The sequence below is a fragment of the Zonotrichia albicollis genome, chromosome 6 (genome assembly GCF_047830755.1).
Source record: "Zonotrichia albicollis isolate bZonAlb1 chromosome 6, bZonAlb1.hap1, whole genome shotgun sequence".
NCBI classification, from domain to species: domain Eukaryota; kingdom Metazoa; phylum Chordata; class Aves; order Passeriformes; family Passerellidae; genus Zonotrichia; species Zonotrichia albicollis.
In genome coordinates this window covers 16,328,243-16,355,899 of record NC_133824.1, presented here as the reverse complement: position 1 = coordinate 16,355,899, position 27,657 = coordinate 16,328,243, and the positions used below count along the sequence as shown (strand labels likewise).

Below are 27,657 nucleotides of genomic sequence, written 5' to 3'. Positions count from 1 at the left end.
TGATCTGGGTCCCTCCAGCTCAGCATATTCTGTCATTTTATGAATAAATTAAAACCAAGTCCTCCAAGTCCAGAATGGATTTTGGTGTCCAGTGCTGGGTTCAAGTCAATTCTCATGCTGAAGCCTGTGAAAGGGTGGGTCAGGGCCCCAAATCAGTCTGTGAGAGACTTCAAGTGGATGCTCATATACTTTTGCTATTGTTTATTTTTCTAATTTTATTTTTTTAAATTTTGACATAAGCTGTTCAAGCTGGGGATGGACATCTGTGGGGTTGCTGACTTGGGCTGTGCTGCTGTTGGCAGGTGTCTTCCCCAGTGCCACAGCATGTCACCTGGGTGGCAGCATCAGGGAAATGGCCAGCTCTGCAGTGTATGCAGCTATCCCAAAATGGTAGGCTGGATTTAACCCCATACAGCTCTGTCCTGTGGCAGGGGCTCCTGGGAAGAGCCTCTGGATTCACCTCCCCTCTGTCATCCACCTCATTGACCTGGTGCCTTCCTGCTGGAGAGGGATGATCTCTGAGGAAGGTGGCAGGGATTTAGACCCACTCCCTAAATAACTTGTGTTTTCCTGTCTGGAGTGCAGCCTAAGGGTGTGCTGGTACTTATTTCTGGAGCAGTGGAGCATCTCAGCCCTGTGTAGGCCTGAAAAGAAGGGGGAGGGAGATAGCCTGCAGCTTCAGAGCCCAGCTGCATTGGGCACCTCCGGGCACCTTACAAGATGTTGGTGCAGATTCCAGTACAAAATTCCACTGCAGATGTGGAACTACATTTTTCTAGTTCAGAGATTTCTGTGGAAGAATGAATACTTTGCATCAGTTTAGGTCCTTGAAGTCTCAAGGAGTTGACTTGTAGTCTTATTTGAGGTCAAGTATCATTATCAAGTATTTTCTCTTTCTTTTCTGTCACCAAATGGGCAGAAGTCCATTTCATCAGAGAGTATCTCTTCTCTTGTGAAGTTGCTTGTCTGTCTTTCCTGTCTTCTCTTCAGGCTTTAATGACCTTATGCAGATCACCTCCTCCCTGCCCAGCTTCCTCTCCCCGCAGCAGTGCTCCCAGCATTGCTGAACACTGCCTTGCTCTCCCCTTTCTGTCTCCTAAAGGATGACTGGAGCAGAGGGCTTGATTCCTCTTTATGGTTTCTGTCTTGCTGCATCTGCTTTCCCTGCTCTTTCCCAAGTCTTCTTGGTCACAGCTGAGCAAACCCTGCCAGGGGACATCTCATGCTGACACCAGGACCTCTTCATTGGCAGATTAGACTGTTTGACAGCTCACAGCACATTGCAGGTTGTAGGCACTCTCTGCTGCAAATCATTCTGTCTGTCACACCAATACAGCTTGCACAGCACCCGTGCTGGATGCTGTGGAGCTTGCATTAGCCTCTCTGCCCTTGACTGGCCTCTATGCTTGTTTTTCCTTTCCTTCTGCTGCTTATCTCTGGTTCCTTCACATTAACAAATATATTAAATAATCTCATGGGAAAAAGGGATGTGCCAGTGCCAAGAAATCCTTAACTTCTGTGTTTGTCATGATTAACCCTTTTCAGCCTGCATTCACTGAGGCCACCTGAGCAGGGCAGTTGGACCAGGCAATCTCCAGAGATCCCTCCCAGCCTCAGCTGTTCTGTGATTCTGTGATCCAGCAGTTCTATCTCACATGCAGCTTCACTCAAGTCTTCAGCCTGGTACTGGCATAGATTTGTCACCCCAGGATGGCAAATGCTGAGCAGCTGTGGTAGCTGCTTGGCTACTTGTGTGTGTGTGTGAGTCTGCACGGCTCTACTGCCTGGGCCAAAAGTCTGTATCTCCTGTTACCTGGTCCCTCAGCAGGTGAGAGTGGGTGCTTTGGAAAGAGCAGGGCAAGTGCCTGTTGTCCCTCATTTAATGCTCCTCCTTTCTCTGACACTTGGTGCTGTGAGGGCCTCCATGAGTTTCCCCAGCTGTTTGTTGAATCCTGCCTTCTGACTGGCTCTTGTGGTTGCAGGAAGCTGCACACTGGGATTTTGTGTCCACTCCTTTGTTCTGTTTCTCTCTTGACATTGCTGGTTCTTTTCCCTGCTGTGTTGGTGCCTCCTGCTCAGGGGCAGAACGGGGTGGGTGCCTGGAGGCTCCTACAGTGTGCTGGGACTTCTCTGGATGGGCAGAGCAAGGAGAGCAGTGCACACACACTGGGATATGTGGTTGAGAAGAGGGGCAAATGGCAGCTGTGTGGACAGCAGTGAATGTTGTAAGTAGGTAGCTTGTGAGTGTCCCAGGCCAGTTACACAGCAGGGATGTACCTGCATTGCAGCCAACAACCATCTGCTCCAATGGCTTTTGGACTGATGTAGCAGCTCCAGCTCTATGGACTTCCCATTTTAGGTTTAATTTTATTGTATCTTTGCTGCTTGTTCTTCATAGTTATCAATAACTCCCTTTCACCTCCCTATAAGTGACTTGCTGAAGTTTGCATTGATCCTATTCTCACTATTTTTCTTTGATGATAGAAGAGGACTTTTGAACCTTGCACCATTTCCCTTCCCCTCCAGCCTTTGTTTCCTCATGTCTGTGCTGAGAGATGTTTGTACAGTGGCGGGTATTTTTTCTTGCAGTTTTATCTGTGGTCTTTGTGTGCTGTGTTCCAGCCCTGACCAGTGGCTGAGCGTGCCTGGAGGGAATCCAGCCTAGGGCATATTATGGTCCTATTTGTGCCATTTTCTTCTTGTACTAATAATCCACACATTCATTAATCAAAATTTGGCTAAAAGCAAACCTTGATCTGCTGTTCTCCAGAGAAAGGTGTCCATGGCATCACATCACTGTCATTGCAGCCAGCTCCTGTTCTTCTGGTGCTTTGCCTCTCAGGTGTCTTCCCTTCCTGATCTACACCCCAGCAGCCTATTCTTCCTGGCAGGATTCATATATTTTGGTTTCTATAATACAGATTCTGCTTATTCTCTGCCTTTGCCCTTCCCGGGGAAGAATGTCTGCCTTGATTCACACCCCTGTAGGTGACGGGACTGTAGGGTGAGTTAGTCCTGAGCTGTGTCACGAGGCCCTGTCACTGGTTGTAATGGGATGTGTCTGTGCCCCTGCAGCCCAGGAAGCCGTGTCCCCTGCTATGATGCCAGGGCAGATCCCCGACCCGTCGCTGACGGCTGGAGCGCTGCCTGGGCTGGGCCCGCTCACGGGGCTGCCGGGCGCGGCCCTGACCGCCGAGGAGCTCAAGTGCGCCGACATCCGCAACATCGGCGCCATGATCTCGCCGCTCCAGTTCTTGGAGGTGAAGCTTGGCAAGAGACCCCAGCCTGTCAAAAGTGAGGTGAGTATTGGGGGCTGCTGGCTGCAGGTGGCCCTGCAGGGCTGGTGTCTGCGTTTGCCTGGGTTTCCCTCCTGCCTGTGCCTGGCTGTGCTAGCAGTGACCAGTGTGTTTTATAAGCTCCCTGTTTGGTGATGTGCGTGATGTGCATGCATGTTGGCAGCTGCTCCACTAGCTGCCGCTCCTCCCTGCCTGATTTCCTGCCCCTGGCTGGCAGTGGTGGCCTCAGCATCCCAGATCTGGTCCAGTGCAGCAACTGGCAGCCATTTGAACTCAAACCCTGCATGTGGAGTGGGGTCTGCTGCAGCCAACATGTCCCTAGGCTGGGACATGCACCCAGAGTAGAAGTCACACAGCCTGTCAACCATGTCAACAAGCCCTTGGTGCTTCTGGCATTGGTGTTGCCTCTCCAGCAGGAATGGAGTGTGTGGAGCAGTGGCTCAGCCTGTGCTGCGGGTGCCCCTGCCCCATTGCTTGGGGTGGGCCCTGGCTTCACCTCGAATTTCCTGAGGTGGGGAAGGTGGGTGGTTTCTGCTTGGTACCACAGGCTGCCATGTCAGAACCAGACTGAAGGGACCAGGGAGATGCTTGGACAGTGTTTTCCTTATGTCCCCTGTGTTGGTTGTCCACTCTTTGACTCTGGCTGAGCTGGTGGTGAGTGTTTGCACCTCCCACTGCCTGAAGATGGAGGTGGGAATGCACCATTCCAGAGGTCCTGTGGTGGCAAGGGTGCTGGCTGCTGTTAGAAGGTCCAATGAACAGCCTTCTGAACAGAGCATTTGCTCTGGGAGAGGTTACCTCAGATGATGCCATATGAGGATGGGGTGATGTGTGTTCTCTGGCAGCGTGAGCAAGGAGGTGCTGGATGATGTGAAAAGCTGCCTGTGATGAGCTGTGAGCTGAAAGGAGTAAAATAGGAATTCCAGGGGGCAACCTGCTCTCCAAATGGTGCTGACACTTGATTTAGCCCATTTTTTAAGCAGAAGCTCAGCAACAGGCACCTGTGCAGAACATCCCTGTTCTTTCCCCCAAGCCATTTGAGGTGGACTCCTGTGGGTAGAACTGGTATGATGTAGCTCATCTGAGCACCTTGCACAGAAGCTCTGTGCCCAAGAGAGTGTCCAGTCAGCTTGTGCAGCCTGGAGGTTGCCTGGGAAGGACTGGACAGCTCTGCAGTGGGAAGAGCTGAGGCTAGGATTCTCAGGGATGCCATTTTGAGGCCCTGGGCATGCTGATGGCTTTGGTTCCTCTATGGGCAAAGCAGTCATGGATTTGCGGCTGAAGCCAAATTCTCTTCCAAGCTTTTGGCCTGGGTGTTAATGCAGCAAATGGTCTGCAGTGCCTGCCTTGCTTCATGGGTAGGGGAAGAAAGAGGGTGACTCTGTGGCTATGCTGTCTTCCCAGGCCCAGCTCCTTTCCTTTAGGCACCTCTGAGCTGGCTCTGCAACCGCTGCTTTTGCTTTTTGTGGGCATGGGTATGTGATGTCACTGGCATCTGTGTGACAGGGACAGGGCAGTTCTGCCCCACAGCAGGTACTGGAATTGCTGAGTGTCCTCTGAGCCAGCTGTTGAGGCAGCATGTGGAGGAAAGCTAAGAGAAAACCCGCTGCCAGCCCTTGCTCAGCTGCCTTCCATGCAGCTCGTTCCTCCCCTGCATGGCCCATGAAGCTGAGGAGTTGAAGGCAGCAAATGGAGCTGCCCTTGGCAAGGCTTTGCAGCAAAAGCCTGAGGGAGCTGTAGCAGTAGCTGCTTATCCCATAAGTAACCAAGAAGCTGCCCACGCATGGTTTTGCAATGCAGCCTGCAGCTGCTTTCCTCCTGCAGGGTGCTGGAGCCCAGGAATGCTGGGTGCTGGTGTGCCACTCTGTGGTGCCTGGCAGGACAGGCTGCCTGCCATGAGCCTGGCCAAGACAGCTCTCTCTGCCCTGCTGGGGACACCAGCATCTCCTGGCATTGGGGTCTTTGTGCCTGGGGACACACACAAAACCCACCCAGCTTCTCTGCAGGGTGATGGACAGCCCCAGTGGGAAAGCTGCTCTCCTCTTGGACAGGTGTACACAGATGCTGCTGGCCTCCTCCACCACTGAATCCCACCTGGGGTGCTCCTCTGGCACTGAGCCCTGCCCCTCAGGCAGATGATCCCCTCAGGCTCTGAGGCTGCTGACTGAAGCAGTTCAGGAGGCATCCCCACAGGGACTTCTGCCCACAGGGATCCATCTCCTGGAGATCAACTGCTGGGATGTGCTGTTGGGTGACACATCATCACTGTCCCATGTGCCTCTGAATAATGTCCTAACCCTCAGCACTAGGGCCATGTCACCTTTTTGAACAAATCAAGCAGAAGCAGATAGGGAAAACCTGCTCTGTGGAAAAGAGAACTTCTCTGCACTGAGAATTTGTGGATTCCTTATAGCTGGAAGTCTTCAAGACCAGGCTGGACAGGGTTTTTAGCAACTGCTGCACTGGAAAGTGTCCCTGCCTGTGGCAGTGGGGTTGATATTTAAGATCTCATCCAAACGTTTGTATTTTCTATGAAGCTACAGGAGCTGTGCTCCAAAAGCAGAGCCGAGGGTTCAAACTTCTTCTGTCTGTGTTGAGCCACCTTCCTTGGGCATCTGTATTCCATCTAAAGGACACAGACCTTTGCTGGGCCCTCTGTGGGGTGGAGGCAGGGTCAAAGACAGGTCATTTATTCTGTAATTCTTGTTGAATGGACCAAGAGGGCATGGAAATGTCAGGCAGTTTCCAGGGCTGGTGCAGTTGCTGGTTGCTCTTCCAGTTGCTGTTAGGCCCCAAGATGTACTTCTGACGCAAAGTTTGGGGGTGTTTTTTGAGCTTTGGAACTGTGAGCACAAGAGATCTCTATGCACCCTCCTAGTAATCCTGGAACTAACAGACCAGGAAGCTGTCTTAGGGGTAGATGAGTAGTTGGTAAATGTGCAGAGGGGAATTGCATCTACCCTGATGTCCACCTCCTCTTCATTTCTGTCAGCAACTTTTGTAAGACCTGGCAGTGGAATGTAAAGTTAGTGCCTTCCAGATTACTCCTGCTAACCTGTCACATCTAATTTATGTGGGTGCAGTGTGCGCTGTCCATTTCTGACTGGACTTGGGGGTATCAGTGCAGTTCCCATTGCAGCTCTGCCAGGTGTGGTACATTGGTGTCCCAGGACACTACGTGGCAGCCTGGCATTATGGAAGTCTGTGCATAGCTTGTGCTGGCTTTGCTTAATATTCTCACCCCAGCTGAAATAGCAACTGTGGTATAGTGCTTGCAAAGCAAGGTAGAAAAGATGCAGAACTGTTAGTGCTGTAAAGCTCAGACATTGCTTTCTACAGCGTGCTGTGTGCTGTGTATTGGACATGCAGCTTGCTTAAGCCACCCCTTCACCCTGCCTCTGCTGAGTCCACATTTCGTCCAGTCCTTGTTTGTGCATCACGCTGGGATGTTTGGATTAGTGGGTTTTGGAGTTGGTGACTGTTAGCAGTGTGCACAGTCTGCTGTGGAGGATGGGCCCTGCAGCATTCATTGCCATCAGGCACTGCTGGTGTGTCTGCATGTGGGGTGTTCCTGTGGTATCATCGATAGGAATGAGACAGTTCAGTCTGACACCTCAAATTTCAGAGACCCAGGACAAATATGGATGAAGGCACTGGGGACCTTTTCTTCTCTATCCATGCTGCAAAGTATAACCTGACTTTGCATGGCTTTCCAGCACTCAGGTTTTTCTTGAAGGAGCTAGTTTGGGTTCCTGGATGTAGGCATGCCATAGGCCATTTACACAGGCTTTGCAGCATAAATCAGTAAATGCTTTGATTATGGTTTTCTGACCCATAGGGCCTATTGGCTTGGCCTGTGTGGTTTGAGTCAAAGAGCACAGAGAACTGAGTCATGGCAAACAGTGCAGGTACTGCTGTGTCCTGCCCCCTCACAGGGGATGCAGGACCTGTTCCCACCTTACTGTGGTGGCCCTGTGACTCAGACAGTCCCAGATACTGGAATGGGGCAGGCCCAGCTGGGGTATGTTCTGGGTTTTTCTGCCTCTTGTCCTTGGCTGTGTGTGCGATGCTTTCAATGTCTGTGCTCACAGAACTGTGCCTGTAGATGTCTGTGTGACAAACCACCTTGTAGAAACAAGGAGGGAGCTCTATTCTCTATCACTTCCCTCTCTCAGGGAGGGAGCAGCCCTGTGAAGGGCTGTCTGTCCCCTACCAGCCATGTCCTCAGCTGTGGGTACAGGTGTCCCTCTCTGTGTTCCCACAAAGTGGAGGTAGAGGCTGTAGCAGCAGCATACCTGGTTCCATGAGGATTGAGTCATGTTGCTGGTGGCCCCTGACCAGGTGGCTGCCACATTGCCCTGCCATGGCTGGGGCTGCCACGTGCTCACCCCTACCTCCTGCCCCAGCCCACATCTGCTGGCTCTGATCTGGGTTTCTCTGTCTTGTTATAGCTGGATGAGGAAGAAGAGAGGAGGAAAAGGCGCCGGGAGAAAAACAAAGTAGCGGCAGCACGATGTCGTAACAAGAAGAAGGAGAGGACGGAGTTCCTGCAGCGGGTGGGTGCCCCAGTCTGTCCCAGGGCACAGCAGGGACCTCCCTAGAACAGTGCTCCAGCTGCAGGAAGCATTGCCTCCTGAGCTTCCCCTCTGCCATCCCTTGCTGCAGTGCCTTTGTCTGGGAAAATACAGCCCCTGCTTTTGGTGAGGCTGTGAAGGTGGTGGCCATGTACGTGTCCAGGCAGAGCTTACCCCTGGTACCAGGGCTGGAGGTTGGCTCTGGGCTTGTGGTGAGAGAGGAAGAATAATGTCTCTGCCTCAGTGCTGCAGCAGGAACACCCATATGAGTGTGGCACAGGACAGGGGCTGGCAGTGTGCTGACCCCTTGACCGAAGTCCTAAAGATTTTCCCACTCAGAGGTCAGATGCCCACTCCACCTCTAGCCCCAGGGCAGAAAAACTGTCACAGCACCTTGCTGTTTTTCTGCAGACAGTGGTGAGATACGGGCAGATGACACAGCTTGAAAGGAGTCATTTCACAAGGGCAGATGCTTACAGATGGGCTGGGTGAAAACTTAAGCATGAGTTTGTCCCCAAACACCTTACCAGAGCACGGAAAGCAGCCGGGCACAGGTTTTGCTGGGGGGCAGAAGAGACCTGCCCCAGGTGGTGGCTGTGTGTTTCTCTGTGATGGCAGAAAGTGCCAAGCACAAGGCAGCAGGGCTGGGGATGAACTGCCTGGAGGGATGTGATGCCTTGGCAGGTCTTCAGCCTGCTCCCCTGCTGCAGGGGCTGAGGAGCAGCACCGAGCAGAGGTGGCATGTTGGCCAAATTGTTTCTTGTGTCTTGTCCTGCTAGATAAAGTCACATGCGGTTGTGTTCCTGTCCTGCTAGGAGTCTGAGCGTCTAGAGCTCATGAATGCTGAGCTGAAGGCCCAGATAGAAGAGCTGAAACAGGAGAGGCAGCAGCTCATCCTGATGCTGAACCGGCACCGTCCCACCTGCATCGTGCGGACAGACAGCATCAAGACGCCCGAGAGCGAAGCCAACCCACTGCTGGAGCAGCTAGAGAAGAAGTGAAGGTGGCACAGGACCACGAGGAGGAGACAGTGGCACAGGGTCTTCCAGGGTCTCTAATGTATGTACTGTATGAAGAACTGTGCACCCAGGCCTGGTGCAGCCAGGACCCAGTGGGCTTCTTTGGGAACTATGGACCAAACATGGGAACAGAGAAGATCAGGAACCTGCCAACCATGTACTCTGAGGCTGAACCTGGGAGCAGGGCTGGTGGTGCCAGCGAGGGCAGCCTCCCCGTGATACATCATCACAGCCCTTCAGCCTGCTCTCAGCCCTGGGACCCACAAAGCCACAGCGTGTCCTGCAAGGAGCAGGCAGCCCGTGGGTAGCAGGGGCTGAGGAGTGGCAGCTGGGCAGTGCCCACCAGCGCCCTGCCCAGAGGCTGCTGCTGCTCCTGCCACGCTCCAGAGGGAAACCCAAACCCAAGAACCACAAACACTTGATGCAGCCCCATCTGGTGGGCAGGCCTGTTGGGGCTCGGTGGCGCAGGCGCCCCCCACAAGCACACTCAGTATAATGTTTACAGCCCAGCTGTCTGTGTCGGCCGTGCTTTTGAATGCACATTTTTACACTTTTTTAAAGTATTTTTTACAAAGTTTTTATACAGTGATCTCTATATGGATTTATATAATCACTAGATGTGATCCCATAGAAATGTATGTTATAATGGTCTGTTTGTTACAAACACATATGCCACAGTTATCTCCATTGTGTTACTTGTCTGGTAGCATCCAGCTCCTTTCCTGGCATGCTGGGAAGGGGGTGCAGGCTGCCCTCTGCAGTGGTGTCGCTGCCCTCTCCATCCATGTATGTCCTTCATAATACTCAGTTCTGTATCTCTCAGTAAATGTTACCTTTGCGTACGCTGTCCTCCTGTGGCTCTGTTTGGCTCAGCACTGCTGCAGCAGTGGGGTCCTGGCTGAGTGGCACAGTGGAGCAGATCCCAGAGCTCTTGTGATGATTGTGTTAGCAGCTGTGGGCCAGGAGAATTCACCCTAGAAGGCTGGCAACCTTGGAGGCAGCTCTGACTATTGTCAAGCAAGAAGTGGCTCAGTGCTGCACCAAAGAGGGTAGGTAGGCATGGCTTGCCACTTGGAAAAGGAGAGGGAGACCATGTCATCCTTAACTGGTCCTTTGTGTTTCAGTCCCAAATACAGCAATTTGAACTCATTTCAGGGATGAGAAAGAGACAGGGGAGCTGTCACGATGTCCTTGTGCTGGTGTTCCCTTTATGTGCCTTTGTGCTTCCTTCTGCCCAGATTGTGGAGTTCATGGCAAAGATCTGACCCATTCCTCAGCTGCTGTCAGGAGCCAATCTTCATTCTTTGAAACATGTGATACCTCTGCCTTTCATTAAGCTCTGCTGAAAAGATGGGCCTCCTTGTCTTTTCTCTTTATTTCCCTCTGCAAAGTGTACATGGTAATAATTTCCCTCTTTGGTGGTCAGTGGGAGCTCCTTGGGGGTACCAGATGATCCAGGCATCTTGTCCAGAGGCATCTTGTACTTTTTGCTCACCTGGATAGCCTGTGTGCTCATCTCCACTCCAGCGGCAGTGCTGTGGGTGCAGGTGATGGCCTTTCTCTGATGAATAGCCACATTGCAGTAAAAATTTCTTCTATGGAAACAGCTGGCTTGGAAGAGAAATAAAAGGTGCCATTTGAAACCCAGCATGCTAGAAGCAGCTAGCAAAGGAAGCAGCAGAAGAGTGATGTATTTAAATCAGTTTAATGCTCAGCTATTCCAGCCAAGGCTTGGAACTGAATCCTAGCAAGGCCCAGGGTTGGAATGAGATTATCTTTAAGGTCCTTCCTAACCCAGTCCACTCCCTGATTCTGCCACCCGAACAACCTTCTGCTTTATTGCAGTCAGTACCAAGGCGTTTGACACTCAAAGTTTAGGGCATTTATTTTTCAGGTAACTTGTTTGGGCTGTAAAACAATAAAGTTAAAGTAGAGGGTTTGGGCCTCTTCCCCTTTATGCTACAGCCTGTGACTGTTGAACAGAAAAGGTTCCATCTCTGTGCAGTGCAAAGTTCCATCTCTGTGTACTGCAAACCCCTCGTGGTTCCTGTAGGAGACAGGCTATTTGATGTTCTTTTCTCTGGTAGCATCTGTCCTCTCAAAACCCGGCTCCCACCTTCTCAGAATTAAAAATTTTGCTATGGGACAGATGGTCCACTGGACAGGCTTGTGCATTGCGGTGGCATCTCCTGGGCACGGGCAGGAGCAGAGGGCACAAGCCAGGCACAGCCTGTGTTGCCACGTGCCAGAACACGCTCCCAACCTAAAATGCAATGGTTCTACCTGTGCCAGTGTCCTTGCACTTGGATCTGCTTCATGCACGGACTGGTCGTGTGGATTTGCTTGGAAAAGTCAACTGACACTTTTCAAAGGCCAGGAAGCCGCCTCCTGGCCATCCCACACCAGCCCACCCTGTCTCAGGTGTACTGTGGACCACTGCTGGAGCGGAGCTGAAGGGATCTCGTACTTCTGGGATGGGGCTTGGTCCGGTGCTGCTGCAGCCGGTAGCCTGGGAGCTGTGGGGCTGTTGTCAGCTGCACGTCCTGGGTCCGGCCAGCCGTGGGGCTGCATCCCTCGTTCTGCGGGGCGCACACACGGATCCCTCCCGCGGGTAGCTGGAGCTGGCTGGAGAGCCGCAGTTGGCTCTGAAACGCAGAGAGCCCTGAGGACGGCCGTGGCTGCTGGCGCGCAGCTCCAGCCCGAGGCTCTCCCGTGCCCGCCCAAACCGCACACGAGGCGTCTGCAGACAGGCGCGCGGAGCCCGCCGGCGGGGAGGCGGCAGCGCGCGGGCACCGGGCACCGGGCAGGGGCGGCCGCTCCCTCTCCCTGCCGGCAGGAGGCGCCGCTCGGCCGCGGGAGCGCCGGGGCCGGGCTGGGCCGGGCCGGGCTGTGCGGGGCTGGGCTGTGCGGGGCCGGGCTGTGCGGGGCTGGGCTGTGCGGGGCCGGGCTGTGCGGGGCTGTGCGGCCGGACGGTGCCGGCTCCGCTCCCGCCCGGTCACGGCCCTGCAGCATCATCTGTCCGCAGCAACGGGCAGAGGGCGGGAGCGCCTCTGCTGTGAGAAAAGGCAGCGAGAGCTGGGACTGCTCAGCCGGGAGGAGGGGGCACCTCAGAGCACCTTTCCAGTACCTAAAGGTCTCTGGGTAAGCTGGAGAGGAACATTTCACCAGGGCTTGTGGTGATAGGACAAGGAGAAAGTTGTAAACTGAAAGAGGATTTGGATTGTATATAAGAACATTTTAAAATGAGGGGAGTGAGGCACTGGAACAGGTTGTCCAGGGAAATGATGAATGCCCCATCACTGGAACTCTTATTGGACAGGTCTCTGAGCAACCTGGTCTAGTGGAAGGAGTCCCTGCACATGGCAGGGGGTTGGAACTAGATGACCTTTAAAGATCCCACTCAATTCAAACCTTTCTGTCATTCTGGGTTCATGGAACCATCATTCTGTGGTTCATGCGTGATGGAACCCAGGGTGCCATCAGATGGTTCTTGTTAAACATGTGAGTCCACCTGGCAACACTGGTGCTTCCTGGCCATTTCACCTGCAGGCCTCTCTGCTTCTGAGATGCCTGAGGTAGCTTAACAACCAGAACCACCAGCAGGAATTTCCAGGGTGCCAGCAGGCCTCCTCCAGGACATGCCCATCATCTATTTCATGAGATCCCCATTCAGGTCATAACTCTTGTGCTTCTTCTCACACTCACTAGTAGTTCAGGCCAGAGCTATCCCCAGAGTGGTGTGATACCATATTTTTCCTGAATCCCAGGTAGTGAGCTGCATTACTTTTCCATTGTTTAGATGCTTGTAACAGCTCTCTGGTGCCCTTCACATATTACCCCAGTTCCCTCTGCAAATCCAGCGTTTCCTCTTCACTCCTAAGGAAAGGTAGGTGCCACTTTGCCCAAAATTACCAGGCCTGAGCCAGTGGGGGATAAACTGGCTGGGAGTCCAGCTACAGTAGTTTGGTGTGAGTGCTCTACACGGCATGCCTGACTATCTTCTTCTTGCTGGACCCCTGACAATGGGCAGTGAGAACTCTGTTTCCCCAGAAATGTCTTGCCAGCTCCTCTCCCCTCTCTCCTGCAATCAGCTCACCCCGAAGAGGTTGAGCAGGCCATCGTGCTCCCAAAGCTTCATTATGCCCTTCTTCCTTTCCTCCTCATCCTCTCCTGACCCAGTACCCCCATCCCCTTGTAGGCAAGGTACATGTGCAGTGCTGGGGACGGGGCATCCAGCCCCTCCCTCCCTTGGCTTGCAGCAGAGGATGCTTGGGGGTCATTACTTTGTATTTTCATAGTGTTGTTCTCACATTGTCTATGAAAAATGCCTTCTCTGCCCTTCTTGTCAGCGGCTGAGGGCAACTCCCTAGCTCTGTGGTAAGTGGTATTAACTAACCTTTGCCAGTGACCTGTCTCTCTTGTTTCATTTTGAGCCAAGGGCAACAGGTATTCATTTGTCTTTGTCCTTATTGGTTCTTCTACTCAACTTGCTGGAAAACAAGCCCCAGAAATCCCCAGCCTTGATATTTACTAAGAGTCATGGAAACTGCTTTGATTGCCGTGGGTGCCACACTCTGCTGAGTGCTCCTGGCACCAGCACGGCCCATGGCTGGGTGCAGGACTAGAGCTGGGGAGAACTGTGCTGCCAGGATGCTCCCAGTGAAATGAGAAAAACCAACTGCTGCTTCCCTGAGCCTGGAAGCATCACCTGGCTCCCCAGGGCTTTGCACACTTTTTGCTTATTTGTGATCACTGGTTGCTGGCAGTTGAAGTGGGGGAAGGCAAGAGGGTGGGAGGTGGGCACAAGTGAAGGGAATGGGTCCATGTTCATCCCATGCTCACATGGAGGCATCGTGCTCCTGCTGGCTCAGGAAACTGCTCTGTGGGCAGAGCTGGGTGGGTCACTTGTCCCTCGTTAGGGGCATGAGTCTTCCCACACCGTGCAGCTGGTGGGATGGCCAGGGTCATCTCCCAGGTGGGTGATGGAGGCAGGCAGGGCAGCTGCTGTCAGAGGTGTAGCCAGCCCCACGGGCAGGGAGCTTGCTGTCAGCAGCTCTGTCACCAACCCTTTCCATATGAGGAAAAGATCCTTCCCTGCAGCCAGAAGGTCTTGCCGGTCAGGGACACCAGGAAGGGCTGGCACCCGTGACATAATGGCTGGAGTTTGCCTTTTCTCTGCATCTGAATCCTTGGGAGCACCTGTCAGCTCAGGCTGACTCCTCCACTGCAACAGAGCTGTAATTCCAGGCACAGCCAGTGCCTGTGATGCTTCCCCAGGCCTCAGCACCCGTGACAGCCTCAGTGGCTCTGTCTGCATGCAGCTGGGTCTCCTGCCCAGCACAGCTATTTCAGCTCTCACCACTTGGGGAGAACCTGGTGAAGGAGCTGCTGCTGAGGCTGGCACGGAGACACAGAGCCGCTCACAAAGGCCACGACCAGGCTTTGCAGCCCATGCATCACCTAGGGCTGAGTTTAGGCTGAAGATGCAGAGTGCACTTGTGGGATGAGAGAGTTTAATGATGTTGAGCCTTTGGTTTTATCTGTCAGGGTCAGCAAGAAGTTATTCCCAATTAGCTGAAGTGATGGGCTAATTTGGTGGTGAAAAACCCTGCTCCAGATGCCTTGATGTGGAGTTAAAGTGCATTGTCTTTGGTTTGGTTTAAGTGGAGTAACCAACTCCAGTAGACTTCAGCCCAGGGATATATTTGGTAGAGCAGGCAGTGTTATGACTGCCTGGGCTGAAAATTTGTTTGTGAGCAAAGCCTATCCAGGGAGCAGGGAGTGAGGCCAGTTGTACTAGGATGGCTTTAATGCTGATTAAGAACATCTGCCAAGGAGTTTATTGAATTTCAGTCACTTCCAAGAAGGGAGGAAGGTAGGACTTTCCCCTCTCCAGTCCTGTGTCCTGTTGTGCTTGTGCAGAGTGTAAGTAAGTGGGGTGCCATGGGGATTGGAGAAAGGTTGGGCCCTGAGGAGAAGGGAAAAGCTTTTGCTGCTCAAGGCAGGAGGTGGCTCACTGTGGGTGAGACTGGCAGCTCTGCATCCCTGTGTAGTTCAAGGGACTCTGCTAGCCAAAAAGGCCCTGTGTTAGCAAGGTGATGGACTTTTCCAGCCCTGGCCCCCAGCTTTGTGCCCTGGAGCTCCTAGGAAATACCAGCATGAAGCTACTTCCAGAAGCCCACATGGGTTTCAGCAGAAGCTGAGTTTGGGTCTGCTTGACAAAAGGGTTTCACAGCAGCCTGCCACGTCTCAGATGAAGCTTCAGGAACAGGATCGTTTGCCAGTAACTACCACCTTGTGCTGATGTTATCTAGTTTCTGCAGAATGAACTTGCTGAGTTGTCATGTGTGACACTGTCAGGGGAAGTCCTGACTCCTGACACTGCAGTTCCTGCCTCTACTTTGCCATGGCCCCAATTCCAGCAGCATCATCTGGGCTGGTTGGATTTGCTGGATACCTGCTTGTGCTGAAATGTCATGGGGTTGTCAGAAAGAACTGGGCAGCAAGGCTGTGCTGCAGGCCCCTGGGCTCCCAGATCCATTGGAGACACCAGCAGGCTAGCATGTAGTTTCTGGCTGAGGATGAAATGGCTACTGACAGCTCATCTGTGCAAGGTGGTGCTGGACACTCAGTGACCAGACAAGCAGCAAGAGGGGGTTTGCACTGGAGCTGATGTGTGGGTATTGGCAAGTGCCTCTTAGTACGTGGGCTCCTGACTTCTGTGACCGAGGCAAACTCCGTGGGTGCCAAGCAGAGGCACTGCTGCATTTTGCAGGTGTTTGCCAAGTGAGGCATCCCTTTTCTTCTGTGCAGACCTTCCTCAGAGGCAGTGACCTGTTTCACTCTCTAGCTCCAGACAGCAGGTAATGGATGAGTGGCTGAGGTAGTCAGGTGCTGGTGCATGCTGGCACTGCTGTATGACCGGGCAGCACGATGGCACCCCGTGCAGGCAGTGTAACAGGCTGGCAAAGCCAGACTCACTGGTCCAAACAAACCCCTCAGCTGCAGATGCAAGGTGTTCTCCATGTCTGCAAAGTGGATGTAGGCACCTGTTCCACTGTCTGTTGAAAACCTGCAGGTTGCTGCATCACGTGCACAAGTTTTAGGAGCAATGCAAGCAGCCAGTATAGCCTCTGTGACATGGAGCCTCATTCAAGCAAGGCTTTGGAGCAGCACATTTCTTCATCTGGCAGCAACCATCTGCTGTGGCTGCAAGGTCTCACACTGCCTGGCAGCTGAGTTTGCATGCTGGGGTAGCACCAGCTTTGCACTTCTCCCAGCCATGCTCTGGAGTGTGCCTAAGTGCCAGCTGGTACCTGGGTGGTTTGCATGTGAGTGTCAAAGGGTTCAAGGCTGTGCTCCAAATTCAAGACAGAGCTACCTTGTGGGTCCCTCTCACTGGGCAGCAGTGCGGAAAGGAGGAAGGCTGCATGAGGAATAGGATGAAGAAGAGTACATCCATCCTTTGTAACTGTAATGCCATGGTAGATGGGAGGAAGCTTCCCTGGGCTACTGTGTTTGCTTCTGTCTTCCTTTCTATGAAATCAGTAGACATCCAAAGATAGTGCTGACCTAAATGAGGGCTGCAGGAAAATTTCCCTATGCAGGGACTAAAAGTCCCACTAGTTTAGCATGGAAACTAGTGAAATGCCGCGTGATAGAGATGTGCAGAGCAATTCCTGGCTTAGAGATAAGTCTGTTCCTCTGCTCACCCCCTCACAAGATGTTCAAAGAGATGGAAAGACAACTCATTTCACACTGGTAAACTGACACACTTCTCACAGAGCCAGCAAACTGGTTTGTACAGGTGGACAAGATGTCCTGCTGGCCAACATTTTCAGATGGCTCACAAAGGATCAGGTATTGACATGAAAAACAAGGATACCCAAAACTGAAGTAAAAAACTTTGGCTTAAATAAGATAAAAGATGGCATGATTCTTGGACGTCTACTTTGGGGTTCAGGTAAAGAATGGTGGCAAGGAGTTTCTATTTTCCTGTCCCTTCTTTGAAACCAATTTTGGCATTATTTGTGACACTAGGAGGACCAAGTCTTGAAATCAGGGCCTTGCACCATCACTGCTGGCATGGCTTAAGGTGTAGCACATGTCCCTTGTCCCACTTCCAAAGCACCATGAGGGATGAGGTGCCATGGGAGGCTGCAGGTTCCCGTGTCTGGGCACTGGTGTTGGCAGCCACATACAAAGCTGTAGGAAAAGTAGCCATGTCCCAGGAGGCTGATTACAGAACACCTCTCTCTTGCCAGGGAACCAAAATGCAAGGGTGGAAAGCACGGGATTGGTGATCATCTGAAACTGCTCCCTCTCCCTCCCTCCATGTGCTGCTCCAAGCCCCCAGAGGAAACCTGTGGGACTTTACAAGCCCTCTGAAACAGCCAGCACTAAGCACGTCCTCCCTTGGTGTTTGGGTGTTTGACCGTGGGCCTCCTTCCTTGTGTTTCTCTCAAACAGGCATTGAAGAGCCCTGGCTGGGGGCTCTGGGGGATGGACCAGGTTTGGGTCAGGGGCTCAGCCCTGCCACTGCCTCCCTCAGCAGCTTGCTCTGGGACTCTGGGTTGTCTCCCAGAGAGCTGGCAGCAGGCAGGAGCTGTGTGTGCCAGGGTGTGACAGCACATGCCAGGGCTCTGTCCAGGCCCATGGGGCTTATACCCATTTGTGTATTTTGGTAACTCTGCCAGTGTGGTTCTGCCATTCAGTGCTACTTGCACAGGCACCAAGTGTGCCTTCTGCACAGCTCCCCTGTCCCCTCCTGCACAGCCACTCTGCCCCACACTGCCTCTGATGATGTGCTGGGCTCCAGCACTGCTGGTACAAGCACCACACGTGCCTGGGCACAGGCTCACTGCATGTGAGCCCATCAGCACAGCTGCTTGTGCTGCACACCTCCTCCAGTCATGCTGCATGAGCTGAAGGATTTGGGAAGCTCTTGTTCCTACCAAATGGGGTGGGGAGAAGAGAAAACTGGTGTACACACCCCCATAATCCAAAATTGAAGCAGATCCCAGTGGGGTGAAAGTACAGTACTAGCATGAGTGTTGCTCACAGCCATCTCCTGCTGAGGTGGGTGTCTCAGAGTCCGTCTGCAAGAACATGCCCTAAATAAGCTGTACTCAATTCTTGGGAGTCTTGAACATGTTTTGTGGTGATGGGTGCTGTTGAAGGACGTTTTCCTCTGAATGGAGTAATGAAGCAGCAATGTAATACACTCAAGAGTCATATATTAATTTAAGAAACACCATCCACCCCATGCCATGGATCATGGCTCCAACCAAAGCCCTGTGAACATCAAATCCTCCATCAGGCATTGTTCATCCCCTGGGAGCACAATATTTGCCACTTGGTTGCTGCAGCTGGATTCACTGCAGCAGCAGCAGAGTCCCAAGGTTGAGTCCTGTGGCTGAACAGCCACGTGTGCCTCTCCTGCTCGTGTATTGCCTGGAAATGCACACACTGGGAAGCACAAAGGAAGTTGGGGCCACGGCCCCTTGCCATCACCAGTAAGTCTACCCCTGGGTGGATCAGCCCTTCTGGTTAAACGGGTCACTGCCCTTCCTCTTTGGGCCTTCCCCATCATCAGTGAACGAGACTGCCAGCGAGATGAGTCAAACCGTCAGACACCATCTGCGCCCCGCACACAGCACGTCCATGGATAGCTCACCTGGAGGGCTCAGCGGAAGCACAGAAACCCTGGCTGACTGGGGGTGTCTGGCAGCTGAACCTTTCCAGTGTCCCAGGCGCAGCTGGGCGATCTGGCTCATTTCTGACTGATCCCAGAAGGTAGGCAAGGCCTGTGAAGAGAGCAGTGAGAGGAAGTTTGGCCTTGAATGGATGTACTCTACCAGGGTTTGAGATCTGCTGACCTGGAGACTCTTGTAAGTGTACATCTGAGTACTTGCTTATGAGTAGCTAAGTCCTTGCCAGAAACAGATTAGAGGTTGCTCAACTAAATACACAACCAGTTGATCTGTACAGGATAGGAGAGGGAGAATGTGGTTAATCCCTTCAAAATAGCCTGGGGTGAACTCTAACAATTGATGTCTTGAGACTGAAACTCCCCGATGTGCAGGAAGTCTGACCCTGCCAACCTCCTGTCAATCCCTCAGCTCTAGTTAAGCTTGCTCTTCCTCTCCAGTGGGGTCAGATGGACCCATCTACCTGGAGTCCATATCTGGAAAGCTAGCACATTTGGCATTTTCTTTCTACAGTTTCCTTCTTTTAAAATATGGACAAAAATAAAAGCATTAGTAATGACATTCAAAAAAACTCCACATAAAAATGGCAAAGCCAAATACCAAAGACCTAGAAATTGCCAGAAATGGGGTTTGCCTGGGCAGCCTACCTTCAGCTGTCTTGTGCATGTGATCACTTCCTGTATTTTGCCCTGGATTGCCACCTCTTCAGCACCCAGGCTGGACCTTAGCTGGAGGGAGCAATAAGCTGGACAGCTAGGCTGCCTCCTTTCTCAGCAGGGTTGGGGAACTCCTGTCAAGCTGGAGAAGCAAGAGACTGCAGAAAGAAAGGTGGTTCTCCTGGGTAGACAGCTGATGCCTCCCTGGAGGGCTTGATCTGTGTCTACCCCTGCCTTGAAGTTACTCTGTGAGTTGGTGAGCCACATGAGCAAGAGCTTTCACAGGAGCAGCCCTTCCTCATTTCCCAAGCTGCTTTACAGAAGTGCTAAAGATTTGCAGATGCAGTCACAGACATTAGGATCTGGGGTTTGACTAAACTAAGTGGTGTAGAGTGCCAAAACAATCAAAAAATTTAAATCCTAGTTGGTTCAAACTGTGTATCCAAAATGAATGAGTACTTATGACCTATATCTCCTTTGTCTCTTATTTTGCACCTGTTAATTAGGTATAACTCCATTTCTTCATCCTTACCTCTGGACCTGAAAAGGTGCCTGAGAAAACAGCTTCATTAATAACCCTGAAGCAGTCACTCAGTGCTGAAGTGTCGAGCATTAGAAGGAGTCCATGAAGAAATGGAAAAGCAGGATGTTGGAGCATGCTGACTGCAGGATCAGATGAAGGTAACACGGCCATCCCAGGGGATAAACCCTAGTGGATCATACAGCTACAGAGCACAGCATGTTACACAGCATGAGGGCATAAATGCAGTGTGCTTTAGGATTTAATTGTGGGATTTCCATGCTTTTGAGTGCTTGACTTACAGCCCTTGTCATTTATCAGACATTCTGGGTGTAAAGTATTGGAATATGTATCCAAATATAACCAGTTAGATGGTGCCTAGGCCAGTTCTGACCTTCGCTGCTGGGCCACAGGCAGCTCTGCGGTGTTATACCTCAAAGATACCTTGGCTGGCAGCAGAGTGCAGCGGGGCACAAGACAGGACTCCGTTCTCCTCAGGGGAGAGCTTCTGGCGATGGTGAAGAAAAGAAGGGAGCGGATTCTGCTAGAAGGTAGCCAGATGTTTATTCCATGAGCACAGATATGTCTGCACTGGGCTACTGCTGATAACAGAATAGGGCCGCATGGTCTCATTCACATTTTAAGCTCAGGACAGGGGAAGGGGAGGGGACAGGTGAGTCACCAACCAGGTGAAGGGGCAGGGTCTCCAGGTACTAGGGTCACCTATCACACGACGCCTTGCTGGTATGTTAGCCTGATTGACAGGGCACACTCAGCGAGGGGCGAGGGGGAAGGGAGAAGGTAAAACAGGATATTGCAACACACCACAACATAAAGTACCTGTTTTCCTCTGCTTTGGCTGGTTGCACCCAGTAAGGACTGAAAGTGTTGGTGCTTGCTCTGTGCCAAGTGGATGAATTTGATGGGACTATGCTTCAGCTCTCCTGGCACAACCTCACTCTCACACTCAGTTCAGTCAAGAGGAAATAGCCCTGGTGACAGAGACTGGGGAAGCCGCACACGTTGCAGACAGGAGAACAGGTGCTGGCAGAGCTGGACATGGCAGAAGCATCTGGTAGAGAGCAGGGACTTTGTTCAACACAGCCATTCTCAGCACTGATTTTTGCAAAAGTCTTCAATGAGGAATTATAGACAAGTCATTGCAATTGTCCAAATATTGTAAGAAATTATTTGCATAATATGCTACATTTGAAGCAGAAACAACCTTGGTGGTTTATAGGAGGCTGAAGTTCAGCTTTAGGCTGGATTTTTAAATAGCAGTCTGCACTGAATGGCCTTGCAAACGAGATGAGTGAGGCTGAAATGCTGTTTTGAATGTTGCTATCATAAGCCTGCTGCAGGCAAGAGCTCTGGAGCAGCAGGCTTACAAGGAAACTCCATCACTCACCTGTGCTGAGGAAGCTGGTTGCACAGGTGAGACATAGGGAGAGAGGCTTTGAAGCAAAGCTGGTTGTAAAATACCCCATGTGCTCTCTTGGTTCTGAGGAACCCATCCTAGTCGCGCACTTTTTTCTTACCCCTTCCCTTTATTTTTTTCCTTTTTTTTTATTTAAACCCTAGGAGCATAATTCATAACATAATCCATCCCACAGAGGCAGGATTCAACTTGGATTTCTTTTGAGAGAGGTTTCTTCACAGCCACTTCATATAAAGGGTCTTGAATAACTTTCCTGAATTGCCCATCCCAAGGTCTTCCTAACCTCATCTTGCTTCGAATATCAGACCTCCACCTTTCCTGCTGCAGTTGGAGCCTGTTGGTTCTTACCCTGCTTTGGCTGCACAGAAACCAGCTGGCCACCCTTTCCATTACAACATATGAAACACTGTTCCTTCCTCACCACCCACTTCCCACCCCCAAGACTTCTCTTTTCTAGGCTAAATGGGCATAATTTCTTCACTCCTTTCTCTTAGGGCAGTATTTTTGTGTGTTTATCCTTTGTATTTTCTTCCAGACTACTCCACTCCTTGGCCTGGGACTCTGAAAGGGTCCTGCACAGGCAGCACAAGGCAATCATCTCCTCCTCCCTGCCCAGAACCCCAAGACAATACCTGACCCCTTTGCTGCTAGCAAAGCTTCAGTTTTCAGTGCTCTGCAACCCCTGGATTTTTGCCTCCTATTCTGCTGCCCCATGGGTTATTCCCCAGATCTTCTGCCTATAGCTCACTTCACTTTACATTTGCATTTGTTCTTGCTGACCTGCATCTTGCTGCTTTCAAACCATTTCTCTGCAGATCACGCTGAGCCCAGGCCCCGAGTCCCTGCAGCCACTCTGTCCTGGGAGAACGAGACTTCCTTCAGCATTGCCTGCTGTAATTTACAAGAGGCAAGTACAAGGTTGGTCCTGTCCTTCCACTAAAAACCTCTGGAACCATCCTTTCTCCATCAAGCTGCTGGTATGGCAGTAGCCTAACATTGGTGAGTTTCCCCAGTGCCACTGACAGTGATTGCCCAGCTCCTGTGATTAAGATCAAACAAAACGAAATTATTCCAGAAAGGAAGTCAGGGAATGTTATTCACAGTGTAAATTTAGACACCTAAGTCATGCACAGAGATTAAGAGACTGACTCCTGAAGCTCTCCCTCATAGAGGGGGAGAGCCTGGGCAGGGGCAGCAGGAAATCAGCTTCCCATGCTGTGCCTGCAGCAGGTGCCCAGGTCAGTTCCCACAAAGCTGTGAGCAGATGCTGGTGGAGCCATACTGGTGGTTTCTGTTGCTCTGGTTTGAAGGAATCACATCTTTGACCAGAGAAATGGCAGGGGGCTTCTCTGCCTATGAGGAGAAAACATGGGTCCAGACCAGCCCAGAGAAGAATTGTGAAGGTTCTGCCCACCTTCCCACCAGGAGACACTTGTCTCTCTTACAGATGTTCATAGGTGGCAGGAATTCATTGACATCGTGGCCAGTTCAAGAGAAAAGAGTGTGTTTGGACAATGCAAGGAAAGGGATGCTCTCTTATTCCTGCTCAGAAAGACCAAGTGTCGGACCCTCTCCCATGCTGTTGCTCTCTCCTGAGATATCTTCATCAGCTGTTCATAAAAGCCCAGCTCTGGGCAATTCAAGGTGCACTCAAAACCTCCCTCCTCAAAGCACAGCCTTTGCCATAGCCACATTCTGGACAGTTTTGCACTGACTGTCCAGCTCCTGCCATGACACTCAGCTTCCCTCTCTACCTTCTGCCAACAGCCCCACCACCTTCCCAACCTTCCCAACTGCCTCCCAGACGCTGGCCCTGCTAGGTACAAAAGGAATGACTTCAGCTAATCTGTCAAATAATGGAGCAAGGATATTTTTCTCTGAGGAAGGTGCTCCCTCCTTCCAGCAGCCTGCAGAGCAGGAGAGGCCAGGCAGTCTCTGAGAGCTGCTCACCAGCAGAGGAGTGTGGTTTCCTTGGGAGAGTGGGAATCCAGCAGTGTGCTTCCTGGAAAGGAAGAGCCACGCAAGGTTGCAGACTTCAGAGGAAGTGCAGTGATGCAGAGAGCTAATGGATCCTTCAAGGGTTGTGCTGCTAGCCAGTGCCTTGGGAGGCCTGAACCCAACACCTCTCACCCCACTGATCCCTTTGGCTACTCCATTTCTGGAGCCAGCTGCACCAGAAGAGCCCTGCGTGCTACAGGGGCGCTGCACTTCCAGGAAATTGGGTCTCTCAGTGTGGGTTGCGCCAAGCAAACCCTTGCAGCCATGTTAAAAAGTGGTGCATCCTAGCATATCCATACAGCACACCAGGAGGAAAAATACACTCAGTGCTGTGAAATGTTCAGATCAAAGGGCTAAGAGTAGAACACCAGTGGCACAGGATGTTTCTAAAAAGGGAAATGGGTCAAATGGAGTAGTTTTGCTATTGGAGCTGAATCAGGAGATTTCCCTGAGCTACCCAGCCTGCAGCAGTTCTTGGTTTTGGCCATATTTGCTCCCCTGTTGGCTCCATGAGTGGCAAGGATGGGAAAAAATGCTGGCAGTGCCCATGCAAGTCTGCACTGTCTTCCAAGCTCATGCTTCTCTGCAAGAGTGTTTTCTGTGCTGCAGTATAGAAATTATTTCCAATACTCTTTCCCAAATGATGACTGCATCTCAAGTGCCCTTACCTATGTCCTGCTGCTGAGACTTGCTAGCTGTTCCTGCCTGAGGCAGGAGAAACTCAACCAAAAGACCCATAGACAACAAAAAACAGTAAGTTGGGAACTGGGAATTGCTGTTTTCCACGGGAGTGGGTTACTGTACATGGGTTCATGCCTGTTTCTAGGTCTGCTCCTTATTGCACATGCAAGAACTTAATGCTGCACATGCAGCTCTGAAGTCGTGTGCTTCTGTCTGTGGATGGAGGGCCTGTTGGCATGTGGCTCACCCTGCTGCATCTGGTGTCATGAGCAGATCAGAAAGTAAATGGTCCCTGCTTTGGCACTTCCTACTCCTGCATTGTCACCTCCAGAGCCACTAGCGTGGGGTACTCTGAGGGTACCCCTGAAGCACTGCTGTCCTAGGGGCTGATTGCACATCTTCTGAGACTCATACTAAGGGTAGAAGTAGTCCTAGGGAACACAGACTGGGGGACAAAGAAGGGGATCCAAAGCAGCTTGTCCTTGCTGCTGTCTGCATGGGCTGATCCATAGATTCTTACATTTCCAGCACTTTGTCTGCCAGGGCTGCCATTCCCTTATGGCCAGTGGGGACATACTAATGAATGTTTTAAAGTGCTAAATAGCTTTGCTTTACAGAAAATACTAGTCCTACCCAAACCAGTCCAAATGTTCTATGACTCTGAGCCTTTCTTCTTAACTGGGGCTGGTGCTACATGGTGCCCACACGAGCCACCTGCACGAGCAGTGTTGGTGTGGCAGCTGCCGAGGTGCCCGTCCCCTCCCCGGGACCCGCGTCAGTGCTGCCGGGGGCGGCAGGAGCAGTGGGTGGCTTCTGGGGACATTGGGCCTGCTTGGGAATTTCCTCAGCTGTGCTGGGGCACTGGGGTTGCCTGGGGCTGGACTGGCCTCCTGCCTGCATAGGGTTAGCATGGGACACAGTAGCCCTGGAATTTCTGGGGCTCCCAGTTTCACCTCCTCCGCACAGCCCTCCTTTGAGGGTCCAAGTTTCACAGCCAGAGCTGGGGCTTTTCTTCCTTTCCATCTCTGCTGTTTGTCTCAGAGAAAACCCATGGTGCTGTTTTTCAACTGCCTGAAGGTGTTTTTCGGGGGTTTTTCAGGCTATTTTGAAGCTCGTTTTTCCCAGATGTACTTTTTTTTCTTCTTCTTTTTTTTTTTTTTCTTTAATTGGTTTTAAAAAATTTTTTTCTTCTTCTGTAACTTCTTTGCCTTAAAGTTTCCGGCCACGTGACTTTCAGCTTACATCCCTGAAGTTCTGCGAAACCACAGGAGGCTGAGAGCTAAAGACCTAAAGGGAGGTACAGAGGCTGTGAGAGGAGAGGCAGCGAAAGTGTCAGAGTGCTGGGCAGGAGGACAGAGAGCTTCTGGCACGGGGGAGAGTAGGAAGCCAAGGGCCACATCAGAGGTGACACAGGAGGACAGAGAAGCAGAGAAGCAAGACAGAGAGCAGGCACACCAAGAGCATAAAGGAAGCTGAAGAGACCCTGGGAGCCAGAAGCAGCAGCTATGCCCCACAGCTCTGACAGCAGTGATTCCAGCAGCTTCAGCCAGTCTCCCCCTCCCAGCAAGCAGGTAAAGCAGGGGCCCTTCCCCAGCTCTGCCCAGCTACTTCAGGGTGGGCCACGGGTGGGCAGGAAGCCGGGTGGCACCCACTGCCTGTGTTTGCACAGGGCAATATGGCAGAGCTTTCTAAGAATGGCTATGGGGAGAGAGATGCAGGGCTCAGCCAGGGGCCCTGGCAGAACTCCAGCCGCTGAGCTGGGTATGGGCAGAGAGAGATGGCCTGGGTCCCTGGGGCTACACCAGGGGCAGCTGGGGGCCCAGGAGCCCCAGGCATGGTGGATCCTGTGATACATGCTAGGCAGGCAGGCAGGAAGTTTTGGTGTGATTTGGTGCTCTGGTGAGGAGCCTGAGCAGGCACCTCCTGGCTGTGGAGCAGGGCAGCTCAGGGGCAACCTGCCTGCTTCCTGCTCCTCTGGACAGCACTCAGGACCCAGAAATGCCTTGCTGCTTTGGATCTGCTTTCTTTAGTGTTCAGCCTCAGCAGTTTTTCGTGTCAGTGATTCTTCACAGAGGGATTTTGTTTTGTTGCATAGCATACCTTAATGGTAGGTCTTTTGCTGGCATACACAGACATGAGTCTGAGGTATTCTCACTGCCTTTTCTGGCTAAACTTTATTTTATCTGTCATTTCTGGCTAAACTTTATTTTATTTGTCATTTGCCATTTCTCTAGGGCTGGCAACAAGATCAAGTGCCTGAGACTTTGCTCAGAAATCTTGGGGTTCATCAAAGCAGATGATTTTTGGCTTCCAAACAAGGATGGGAATGCATCCTGGCTGGCATCCTAGAAAAGACAGGGATAAAGCACAAGGTTTTCTAAAGAATAGGGACTGCACTTGATGCAGGATATGGGAGGTGCTATATCTGAGACATTTTCAGGGTATTGAAGGCAAGGATAAAACGGTTAAGTTCAAAGAAAAATATCTTGGGTTTGGGGGAGGGGGGAGAGGATGTGGACAGATAAATGGGCTGGGAAGATAACTTTTGTGGCTGAGTTTTGTAGTCTTGTGGAGAAGTGGTGGTGTGAATGTTAAAGAGTCCACAAGAGGGGCAGTGCAATATGAAAATAGAAGATGAAAGTCTGTGTGACAGTTTCAACTGTCAGAAGGCAGCAGAAGGACCAGATCTCAGCAGAGAATGGCTGGTGCATGAAGCTCATGACCTGAAGCCTGGAGAGCTCTGTTCTCCCCTGCCTAAGGGGCTTGGGAGTGTTGCAGTCAGCACTGCAGGCATTGCTAACAGGGGACTCCAGAAAAGAGTAAGGACAGAGATAAGAGAGGTGGAGCAAATAAGATCTGTGTTAAAAACAAAAGCTCTGAGTCTGTCTAGTTAAACAAAGGCAGGGGCCATATTGTGTTGTGAGGGTCTGCAACAAATAAAGCCTGAGACAGAAGGGTGGTGGAGAAGGGAGGCACCAACAGGGGTGAAAAGAGGAAAACACAGGCTGAATATCTGGAAAAATGGTATAGCCAAGGAGCTGGAGTGTCTGCAGTGCCATTGCCTTGCAGACAGATGGGAAAGGAAATGGTTTTCTGTAGAAGAATTCAAATTGTCTTTTTTCCAGAGGGAGGTCCTTACTCTGGTCCATCAAACTATATCCCAGGCCAGTGTGTTGGTGAACAAAGAGTGGTCATTTCCCAGCTGTGCTGGGATCCCCAAGGATGTCAGATGTGCCCCTCCTGGCAACAGGGGTACTAAAGGCATCACACATCCCCTGGACCACAGCTTTATACTGGTGTGGAGGGTGTGTCCTGTGCTTCAATGTTGTTATCTGCTGTGTCCCTTTCCCAACTACTGCCCTGCAGGAGGAGGGTAAGGGAGAGAATACCCAGCCATTTCCATGCCTTGTTTCCCTAGGACTCTTCTGATGACATGAGGAAAGTCCAAAGGAGGGAGAAGAATCGCATTGCTGCCCAGAAGAGCCGCCTGAGGCAGACCCAGAAAGCAGACACACTGCACTTGGTGAGCACTCCCACCCTTTTTCCTCCCTGGTGCTTAGGAGTCATGGGAGACACCTGTGCTTTCCCCCTGGGACTCGGAGCCGAGATGCTCAGTGGAGTCAGGACAGGAGAAGTGAGGCCAGGGCAGGATGTAGGAGTCAGTGCTTGCAGTGAGAGCACACAGCCCAGGATGACTGCCACTGAAACGTTCAGTTTTGCAGGTAGTTTTGAATCCATCTTTATCTCTCAGTCTTTCATTAGTGA

The 27,657-nt window shown here is 51.7% G+C and overlaps 2 protein-coding genes across 4 annotated transcripts in view; both read left to right on the top strand.

The window, feature by feature from the left end:
• JDP2 (Jun dimerization protein 2) overlaps positions 1–9,470 on the top strand; it is a 46,620-nt gene extending 37,150 nt beyond the window's left edge. For all 3 annotated transcript variants that reach the window (XM_074542599.1, XM_014268128.3, XM_014268131.3), the window contains exons 2-4: positions 3,076–3,299; positions 7,748–7,852; positions 8,686–9,470. In XM_074542599.1, coding sequence (XP_074398700.1) covers positions 3,099–3,299; positions 7,748–7,852; positions 8,686–8,871 — 492 coding nt within the window. In that variant the 5' untranslated portion in view covers positions 3,076–3,098 and the 3' untranslated portion in view covers positions 8,872–9,470. The remainder of the gene's footprint in view (positions 1–3,075; positions 3,300–7,747; positions 7,853–8,685) is intronic.
• BATF (basic leucine zipper ATF-like transcription factor) overlaps positions 1–27,657 on the top strand; it is a 38,156-nt gene that overhangs the window by 7,671 nt on the left and 2,828 nt on the right. Inside the window, exons 2-5 of the mRNA XM_074542600.1 lie at positions 19,762–19,936; positions 22,029–22,120; positions 25,108–25,463; positions 27,311–27,415. Coding sequence (XP_074398701.1) covers positions 25,398–25,463; positions 27,311–27,415 — 171 coding nt within the window. The 5' untranslated portion in view covers positions 19,762–19,936; positions 22,029–22,120; positions 25,108–25,397. The remainder of the gene's footprint in view (positions 1–19,761; positions 19,937–22,028; positions 22,121–25,107; positions 25,464–27,310; positions 27,416–27,657) is intronic.